Below are 9,071 nucleotides of genomic sequence, written 5' to 3'. Positions count from 1 at the left end.
TCCTCGCCGTAACCCCCATAGCCGTACTCCTCATAGCCGCCACCGTAGCCATAGTCGCCCCTGTAGTCTCCGCCGCGGCGGTCAAACCCACCACGGCCTCGACCACGCATGGGCCGCCACGACCGACGCTGTATCCATCGTAGTCGTAGCTGAAAAACACAAGCGTATATCAAATGCTGGGTGTGCTAATTTCACCTTGCTATCTGTAATGATCCTGTTCAGTATACTACAGTTTGAACATCACATAATAATCAAATAAGGACCACACCGATTTAATTTTATGGATGACATCCATGCGCGCATTGATTTTCGCCCGATCTCAAAAAAAAAAAAAGATCACGTATTCCGAGGCTCTGGCCTGGCTTTAGGCTTGGGTAGTGCATGGTGGTGATAACTCTGGTTTACGGCAGCCAGGCTACCGAAGCTCCAAGACTCAAGAACTCAGTACATACGTACAGCAGTGTCGATTCATATATTCCGCAAAAATCCAGCATGTGTCGGCCTGTCGTATACGTCGCTATGTAATGCGCCAAATTCACAATACCAGGTTTGTATTCCTGTGGTTTTGTAGCATTTTTATTTTTGGCCGGATTTTTATTTTTTTCGCCCGCGCGCACTAGTTTGGGGGTCTTCAGAGGATGTCATCCATAAAATTAAATCGGTGTGGCCTAATGGCATATAATACAAAGACTTCTCATGCTCTGCTTTGACTGGCAATGATACAGATATCAGGAATACTTGACCTTCTGTCTACAGAAATTACTTTTTTATTACCTCAACCATACTTCAGAAATAGTATTTTTAGAAGCTTATTGATGTATGGATAACAACAACATAGGAGGAAACGTAATTAGTAGCTTACCCGCCCATCATCTTTTCCTGCTCTCTCTGCCTCTTTCTCTCCTTCTTCTTCTCCGATGGTGGCTTGGCGAGGGAGATTTCCATGGCTGACCCTTCCAGCTCCTTGCCGTTCAGATCTTCCATGGCCTATCAAGACAGACACTTGTCTCAGTAAAACAACATTGACATACAAGTCACTACTTTCCAAAGTAAAAATACTGTGCCCAAAGATTGTACAACACACCAATATGTAGCTGTAGAGCAAAACCAACCTTGATGGCATCTTCTCTGTTCTCGAAGTGGACGAAGGCGTAGTCCTTGATCTTTTTAACTCTCTCGACCGTCCCGTACGGCTCGAACTTTGCCTGGATGATCTCCTCCGCAGCTTCCACTGCGAGATTCCTCACGTACAGCACCTTAACCTGTTGGGCAGGAGGCAGAACAATTGTTAGCAGCTGCCCAGAGAAGGGTGACTTCTTCACAACGCTACCCTACCTATGACCTCTGAACTATGCCCTCTGAACTATGCCCTTTGCTTTGAGGGGGGAGGCAGCGCGCGCGGAGGGTCACGGAGGCGCCCATGGGGGTGGCACAGTAGGGGGGGTCAACCAAGAGGAGGGCCAGCGGACAGGGAAAGGCCGCGGCCAGCCCCGATCCAGGGTACCTGAATTCCTGGATAGGAGGTTACTTGTTTCCATTGCTGAAAACCATTGAAACATTTTAAGTGAAATGACAGTTACAAGGAAACACACACCAACACACATGCATGCACACAACCATCCCTTTCTCTGTAGTGTACAACAAAGCCCTGGAAGTCCGTTGTTAGACACAAGTCAAACAGCATTTCGAGAGAGTTTCCAGTGAATGACCTTGTGAGAATCCCTTTAACTTCACTGCAATGTCAGCCATCATGATCTACCATTAACTTCCATCATTTCAACAAGGATGTTGAGTGAACAGATTTAACAAGCTTCAAGTTCAGCTACACAAATCAGTCCACTCTGTCTCCTTGCTGAATTCTGGAGTTGACGGCAAATCTAGAATGGCCCACATTCCTAAAAAAGTCAAAGGGACATGAGGAAGAACACAGCGCTTCATCCCCAACCATCCTCCCATCTTCTTACTGACTAGTATATTTAAGAAAACATAACATTTTCAAATCTAAGGGCCATCCCAACCATCCTCCCATTTTCTTACTGCCTACTTTACCAACCGAATATGTAATTTCAAACTACAGGACACACAGGGCTCAAAATTCATTTTTGGGAACAGGTGCACCCAACCTAAAAAGTATCATTACGTACGTAACCCTAAGAAACTAGTTGGGTGCACCAGTGCACAGAAAAAATTGGGTGCACAGCTTCACTTTTGGTTGCACCAAGGTGCACATGCACCCAGGATTTTCGAGCCCTGGCACAGTTTGCATGCAAAAGGTAAAACAGTGCTGTGTTCTTCCCCATCCACACAAAGACCACCCCCTGGTTCAGTGGTTGACCCTTTTTCCGTCCACTGACCTTCGCCATGACCTCGTCGTCGGGCTCTTCGATGGGGTCGGCCCAGTCCACGGTGACCGTGATGTTGCCCCAGACCTTGATGCGGCCGCTCATGAGCCTCCGCCTGGCCAGCGACGCCTCCTTGTGTGACAGGTACTCCAGGAAGGCGAAGCCTCGGTTCTTTCTCTTGTCCTCAGGCATGTAGTAGATGATCACATCCTTCAGACCGTCTGTAGAAAAGTAAGAACATGTTTGAACATACTTTGAAAATAATGACCAACTTTTATCTGCTTTCTCATACTAGCAAGAGTGCTACAAAGACTGACATTCTCCTATAGCCAAAGCTGTAGGGCCGATATCAATTTTACCAGTCAATATTGACTAAAGACACAAGCAAGGTTAAAATGTGCTGAAAACTCATTCATTATTGAGGTTTTTGCAGTGTTTTAAACTTTGATATAGTGAAATATTGGGAGCACATTCATTTCAAGATTTACAGTAATTGAAGACTTGTTAGAACGACTATATCAAGAGAAACTAACTACTCACTTGTGACTTTGCCAAACTCGTCGAAGATCTCCTGCTTGCTCTTGTTCTTGGGGATAGAGCCCACGAACAGCCGGTTGTTGGCCACTGAGATACACACGCCCAGCCAGCGCCCCTTTCTGATCTCGTAGTTGTCGAGCTGAAGAAAGTGTCAAGCAAAACAGTGTCTTTGTTGTCTGCGGGTGTAGCTATGTTAAGATGTAATATACATTTGACAAATAGCCTCAACCATTGAAAAATGTGTTTGTGGGAGGAGGGGTATGCTTACCAAGCAATATGAGTTGCCTTGCGATTTTCTTAAAAGTCTTTAACAATTTTGATGGGAACCTTACCTGTTTGACAGCATCCTGTGCAGACTCCTTAGTGGTATACGTGACGAAAGCGTAGCCTCTGTTCTGCCCGCTGAGTGGGTCCATCATCAGCCTACAATGTGGGGAGGGGGAATTTTGTCTTTGTGCTCACTGGGCTTAGTTTAGGGTCTTAAATTCAGCTGCACAGAGAAGTATAATTCATTTTTCTTCCTTCAATAGGGGAAAATGTTTTTGGTAAGAAAAGACAAAATAGGCACTGCAAAAAAAGGGAAAAGAAAACCACTCTTCAGTTTACAGTATATAAAGCTCTTACAAGAGAAACTTCAGAGTGCAGCTAGAAGACTTACACAGCAATTTTGAACAAATGTAGTTTCAGTAAATGAAAGAAAGTTAGTTTTACATACAAAACTTACAGTAAATATCTTTAAAATAGGTTAGAAGATAGAACACCGGCAGCCACACATTCTTAGCTTACAGGAGGTGCCTCAAGGAGGACAGACAAGATATGATAAGACAACTCACAAGTTCTTGGGACCTACCTGAGATTAAAGATGGGTCCGGGCTTCTCAAACAGAGGAATGAGCTCATCTTCAAACATGTCTCTCGGTATCTTACTGACAAACACCTGTGCCAACAATAAAACCAAGCAGGGAGGCTTAAATACGAGACAGGAGGGGGAAACCTACCTGAGGTCAAAGATGGTGCCACATTTCTCAAACAGGGGTATGAGCTCATCTTCATACATGTCCCTCGGAATCTTACCAACAAACACCTGTATAAAGAGCACATCAGTGTAAGACCAGCCAGACCACATCCTTACCAGGGCCAGCCCAATGTAAGTTGTGGTGCTGCATTTCTTTTGAAATCAAAGATGATGACAGCTTTTGCCAAAATGCCACAAAATCAAAGAAATTCCCAGTTCCTTCACTGTGTCCGATGAAATACGCCTATTTCTCGTCAGAAAATTTTCTGATTCAAAGAACCGCCCAAACGACATTAGCCTGGCCCCTCTGGCTCTCAGTGAGCATGGCCTCCCGTCCGTAAAATCAGTAAATTGTCAGTTTGAAATTGTCAGGAATTCTGAACATCAATCAAACGAGCAGCCAGGAAGAAAAGTGGACTTGCCATGCTACTCTGGGAGGTATGTCCTTGCTGAAACGGGAGAAAGCAACTTTGTAAAACTTTGCTCTCTTCAAGAACATGGTTATTACAGTCAGGTTTCAACCACCAACTTTCCATTCGACTTTTCATTTTTTTTTCCATTTTTGGAACAGCAATGCAACTGCAAGAAAGTGCCAAACTTTCACCGTGTCGGGAAAGAAAGGTGGATTACAATCACAGGGCTCAAATAATTTCTATCATCAATTTACTACCTTCATCAACAGATTTGATACATTTTGGTAGAAGTCACATCCTAAAATCCTCAAGTTGTGGCTGTGAGGAAATGAAATAAACCTACGTATTTGACAGCATTTTCTTTTCTAAATTTGAGCCCTGTATATCAAACATCAGCACAGTTTACGTATTCAACCACAAGGAATATTTTTGTGAACATTTTTGTTCTGATTTGTCAAACAAGCAGACATTGATGATAACCCGAAACTAATTTATCTGCATATTTGCATACAGTATTTTGTATTTGTCATATTGATCTACACCCAGAGGACTACAGTATAAGGATACTACAGTAATCTCTATGGTCACTACAACTACTTCTGTGCAAAAGAAGCAGGTACGTGCTCGTAGATACAAGCCAACTCCCACAGATCCCAACAAGCATGCTCAATCACAGCAACAGCTGTTACAAAGAAAAAAAACTGGCCATCTTTCTCTCACATCAAGTTATAGTGCTCAAGACAAAGGCATTGTTGTAGCAAGATTCATAAGTGCGAGACAATCAGAAGCTATAAGCTATAGCAACAGAAAAGAATGCTACGTCCTAGCTGTACTATGTCTAATGGCTACAGTAACAGTTACAGCAAAACATGGTAAAACATTGTCAATGCCTAAACAAGCTTTTTACTAACTATTTTGTAAAATTACAGCCTTTTTTCAGGATTAAAGCCATTTCAAAAACTCTGCTTAGTCATATTAACATGCATGTAATCAGTACACAATAAATAATAGAACAAATCATTTTACACCATGAGCTTACAGTCTAACCTGCATGGGCAAGAATTTCTCTGCAAATTAACATAATTAAACACCAGGCTAGGCTATTTTACATATCTGCAGCTGGGGCCTAGTGCGTGGCACCAAGCTCATACCTGTGTGAGTTTGTCTGTCATTTCCTTCTCTTCTTCCTCCGTGACCGGCATGGCGTATTTGCGCTGCCCTGTCGTCACATCGAGTTTGTATCCCGTTCTGTCCAGGATTTCCTAGAAAAGATGAAATCAAAAGATGTCAACATGAACGTGTAACAAGAGTTTCAAGACAACTAACCGGAAATGTTTCAGATTTTTTCAGCAATTCAGATTTCCAGGAAGTATTCTGAATTTTTGCAACCTACAAGTTGTCCCCATTTCCTGTCTTAACTTTTGATACATCATTCTGCCTGTCAATCTTCCTCCCACCTTCACTGGCCAGACAGACACACAAACCCACAGTTCAGCCATTCAAAACAATACTGGAGTACAGGGAAATAGTCATCATGGGATTTAAGTGACTTGCAGCAGCTATAAACTGAAATCCAACAAGGATTAACTTTTAAAACTGTCTACTATTCCATAAACCTGATCTTACTTTGATTTTTGTCTCATCAGGTCCCTTCTTGGAAGCATCTCCCTGTTGGTTCTGTTTGTTCTTGTTCCGTTGTCGGTATGTCTTCATGACTCCACACAGGAATGCACTCTTGTTCTGTACATGTGATAGGTCGCTCTCAGCGAACTGTTTCAGGACGTCCTGGGCGCCAGTCTCGTCAAACTCGCGCAGAGCGTCCAACGCTCTCACGTCGAGATCCCCAGGTGAAAGAACATCTAAGGAAAAATTTAAAATGTATTGTTGGAAAGTTGCCTAGGTTCAATACAACAATAGGCAAAACTGAGAAGCTCACTTTGACTTTCAACTCACCCTCCCTACTCTAAAAATTAGTTATCAATTTTTCGGAACAGTGCTACTTCAAGATTTACAGAAGACAAACTGAGGGAGACGTACCATCTTCGTACATCTTGTTGAGCGCCTCCTGTACGGAGGCCAGCAGGCCCTGTTCGCCGCTCTGCGACGTCTCCATGGGCTCCTGCTGCTCGGTCTCCTCCATGGCCTGCGGTTGGTCCTCGCCTTCTGCAGACATGGCAGATACGGTATGTTCCCACAGCTACGTACTGAGGAACGACACACAGTTATAACACACTGCACCACAGGAAGGCTACACAACATCAAATGGCACAAAAAACTTTACCCAGAACCAAATGGTACTGTAAAACTGTTTGCAAGCAAATCTAACTTAGCCTAGCTAGCAATAGCAAAAATTAAACCACATCAATGAATAGACATCCAGGTAATGAGATACACAATAAGATACACGAGGAAACTGTTACTCAAGCAACTGAAAATGTCAGATGTTTCAAGTAGCATCCACTACAGTAGTACTTTTCGACAGTCAGTGACACTGCTTTTTCCAGTAACTGACGAAAAGTAGTGGATGCTACTACTAGAAACGTCTGACAGTTTTCAAAATCTATATAAAAGAGTAACTGCCAAAAGGCTAAGCACAAGACTCCATTGCTGCACCTACCGGAAATCTCGCAAATGTACTGACCAGGTGTTCAACACCTGCCCCTTTTATATACTCGCAATTGTTTAATTGCCATTGCTAGCCCTTTCATTTCTTATGCAAATTACTCCAATCTTCACCCATGGGAACAGATGGCCAATGTGTGAGAGGTGTTAGTTTCATGTTTTGACTACTACCTTGCAGTAATAACAAGGCATAATTGCCTGTCTAGCCACCACATCTGCTTCAAATCACAAAGACATCCAAAAAATTTACTCTTTGTTGACTTTAAAGTGTCAATCATTCTTGCTAAGAAGTACTTGCTGGAAATCAATTTCTCGTGCATCATAACATTCATGACACTGTTTTTATTGAAAATCCCATGGCAATTTTCTCATCGTAAAGTCGGATACTAGTAATTGGAATTTTCCATAATTTGCCTCATCCCCACAAAAAATGTAAAAAAATACTGGTTCTACCAACTCACAAAAGGCCTCGCACATTCTCATAAATATTTACAAATATCTAGCTAAAACACAGATTTATTGCACAAATTTATGCTAATTTACATAATATAAATTTGGAATATACCTAAATCAAACGAATCGTTTGGTCAGGTGTAAATGAACAGGGTGTAAAGTGCATGTTTTGCTATGCTGGGTAACGTTACACCCACAGTCCACGTGCAACGCCATGCATAATGAGTGTTGATTTATTCATGATTCACTGAACTGCAACACAAAGGGACGCGAAACCCACGCCATGCCTCCACTACATCCTTTTCTTTTCACAACGAAAAAAATGGTCGTTTTCAGATTCTACCACGATTAAGATCAATTTTCTCAGATATTTGGGTCTTGATATGATGAGGGGAACAATCATGAATCTAAAGTGTAGCTAGAAAATTATGATCATTTTGCGACAAGCTGCTAGACACATGGCGTCGGGCGCTCGAAACCTAGACAAAGACCGGCAACGTAGATATTTTTCTCCACACTACCTTTACAACTCAACGAGATGCCTTGCAAATGAACTACACCTACGTTTATTCTTATTTAGCGTGTATGGATAGGATTAGGGTTTAGATCTGTGCGTATTTAGAGTCGCATGATGCGATACGTTGTTTTACGAGGCCTAAAAATATCTCGGCATGGCGGCGATTGAAGCACACAAGCCGATAACATTTTAGAAACATTTACCTCAGAAAACACGCAGTACTCTACTTAATAAGCAAGCAGAAGCTTCCTAGATTTAAATGTAGTTGTGGGGTTATTTAAAAAGCGATCGCTGATATACGATATTGTGTTTTTTCACCAGAAACCCCGGACAAAGAAGCCGGCATGCTGAAGAAAACGTGGCGAAAATAAACGCCCGTAGACGCCACAGCCTCACGCGTATCTTTCATTCACCGATTTCTCGCAAACAAAGCCACGTACACAAATCATTTTGTAGCGATATATAGCAAACTGTATCTAGATGATCTACGTATGTAAACACAACTTACCTAAAGGAAAGTAAACCAGGAATTGGAAGAAATATGGGGAGAAATCGCGCACAACTCTTTCAGCTCCGTCAAAATGGCGACTTCACAAAGCTTGACCCAACTACGGGGTTTCCGTGAATGAATTGCACGGTTTGTAAAAAGGCGCGGGAAAAATTTAAAGCACGTGACTAAACAAAGGCGTGGCCCGAGTTGAAAGGCCGGGAAACCAAAGTTCACTTTCACTGGCTGATTTGTACTTTACAGTGCATTTTTCTGACCTGGGAACTTTTCTGACAATCCTACGTGGTCTCTATAAAACCCTATAACATTCTTGCCCCGACGGACTTCCAAACAACAGTTTATAAGTTTATTCAATAACATCATTGCAGTAAGACATTAAAGTAAGTTATATCAAGAAGCTTCCCTTGTAATTGCTTGTATTGTAACTTTGAACTTGAAATATACGGTCTGAAGGTGATATCGTTTTCTTAGGATTGTTCTTTCTATAACACGCGGGACCGACATGTGCGTAGCAAGAGATCGTAGCAAGTGGGTGATAGACCGTCGTTCGTAAAAAAGGGGGCCATATATAAAAACCAAACGATCTTCCACCATCAACCACTGCTTGGAGAGTAGATTTTGCCGCCCAGGGAGTTTTGATCAGTTTTGCATTCCGCGGAGAGAAG

At 42.5% G+C, this 9,071-nt stretch overlaps 1 protein-coding gene across 1 annotated transcript in view; it reads right to left on the bottom strand.

The window, feature by feature from the left end:
* LOC109469084 (heterogeneous nuclear ribonucleoprotein R-like) overlaps nt 1–8,532 on the bottom strand; it is a 9,937-nt gene extending 1,405 nt beyond the window's left edge. Inside the window, 13 exon segments of the mRNA XM_019767467.1 lie at nt 8–109; nt 112–149; nt 863–987; nt 1,113–1,262; nt 2,355–2,563; nt 2,883–3,018; nt 3,212–3,302; nt 3,730–3,815; nt 4,316–4,342; nt 5,458–5,568; nt 5,933–6,165; nt 6,344–6,510; nt 8,407–8,532. Coding sequence (XP_019623026.1) covers nt 8–109; nt 112–149; nt 863–987; nt 1,113–1,262; nt 2,355–2,563; nt 2,883–3,018; nt 3,212–3,302; nt 3,730–3,815; nt 4,316–4,342; nt 5,458–5,568; nt 5,933–6,165; nt 6,344–6,479 — 1,444 coding nt within the window. The 5' untranslated portion in view covers nt 6,480–6,510; nt 8,407–8,532.
* Between the last annotated feature and the right edge of the window lie 539 nt (nt 8,533–9,071).

This window comes from Branchiostoma belcheri, unplaced genomic scaffold (genome assembly GCF_001625305.1).
Source record: "Branchiostoma belcheri isolate BF01 breed outbred unplaced genomic scaffold, Haploidv18h27 scaffold20, whole genome shotgun sequence".
NCBI classification, from domain to species: Eukaryota; Metazoa; Chordata; class Leptocardii; order Amphioxiformes; family Branchiostomatidae; genus Branchiostoma; species Branchiostoma belcheri.
Note: the sequence above shows the minus strand (reverse complement) of the source record. Positions and strands in the feature narration are given on the sequence as shown.